We start from the raw sequence: 747 nt of genomic DNA on the forward strand, positions 1-747 counted from the left end.
TGTCCTGATACATTTTATTCAAGATCTAAAGATATTGCTGTTCCTCGGAAACATTCATTGGCGACTCCTCGGAACTTCACTACAAAACCATACATAATAAAGAAAGTACTAATCTAATACAGCTTTATCACTAGCTTGTCTTAGTATCTAATGTTTCCTGTCGTTATGTCACAACCTTTTTATTTAATTGTTTTCCTCATTCTTTGCTTCCTTTTGATAGTGAGACCAAGATATCACTTCTTCCTGGGTTTACCCTTAACTAAACTCTATGGTCCTTCCCGCCATATTTGATTTACTTTTTTTTCTAGATCTTGGGTTCGCAGAAATCTGGTTCCGTGCAAACGCTTCCTTCTGCACAGGGAGGGTTACATACAGCTGTTGAAGAAAACAAAAACAGAGAAATACGTAAATTTGCCAATCAATAACAAAAAATAAGGTAGTTTTACAAACGGCATACATAAATACATGCATGTACGTGTGCGTGTACAACACTTACGGTAGCAATTGACATCGTTTTCACTCATGAGGCCGAAACGAGGAATAACCCAGGTCGCATTTTGGCACACGATGGGGAGCTGAGAGAGACGGGACCAAATTCTGTAGCCTCTTTTGCAAATGATCTTCAGCCTATGGATAGAAAGTGTATTTATTTTTCACTAGCATCTGATCTTCTCTATCATGTTTATTCTATTACTGCTTCTATTTATCGTTCACCATTTATTTTACCTGAATATTATGTTAGGGATC

At 37.2% G+C, this 747-nt stretch overlaps 1 protein-coding gene across 1 annotated transcript in view; it reads right to left on the reverse strand.

Moving 5' to 3' along the window:
* The window catches only part of LOC119588517 (von Willebrand factor D and EGF domain-containing protein-like), a gene marked incomplete at its 5' end in the record, with an annotated part of 11,046 nt that continues 10,299 nt past the window's right edge, over positions 1-747 (reverse strand). Inside the window, 2 exon segments of the mRNA XM_037937160.1 lie at positions 1-375; positions 497-627. Of these exon segments, the coding sequence (XP_037793088.1) occupies positions 305-375; positions 497-627 (202 nt within the window). The 3' untranslated portion in view covers positions 1-304.

The sequence above is a fragment of the Penaeus monodon genome, chromosome 24 (assembly GCF_015228065.2).
Source record: "Penaeus monodon isolate SGIC_2016 chromosome 24, NSTDA_Pmon_1, whole genome shotgun sequence".
NCBI lineage: Eukaryota > Metazoa > Arthropoda > Malacostraca > Decapoda > Penaeidae > Penaeus > Penaeus monodon.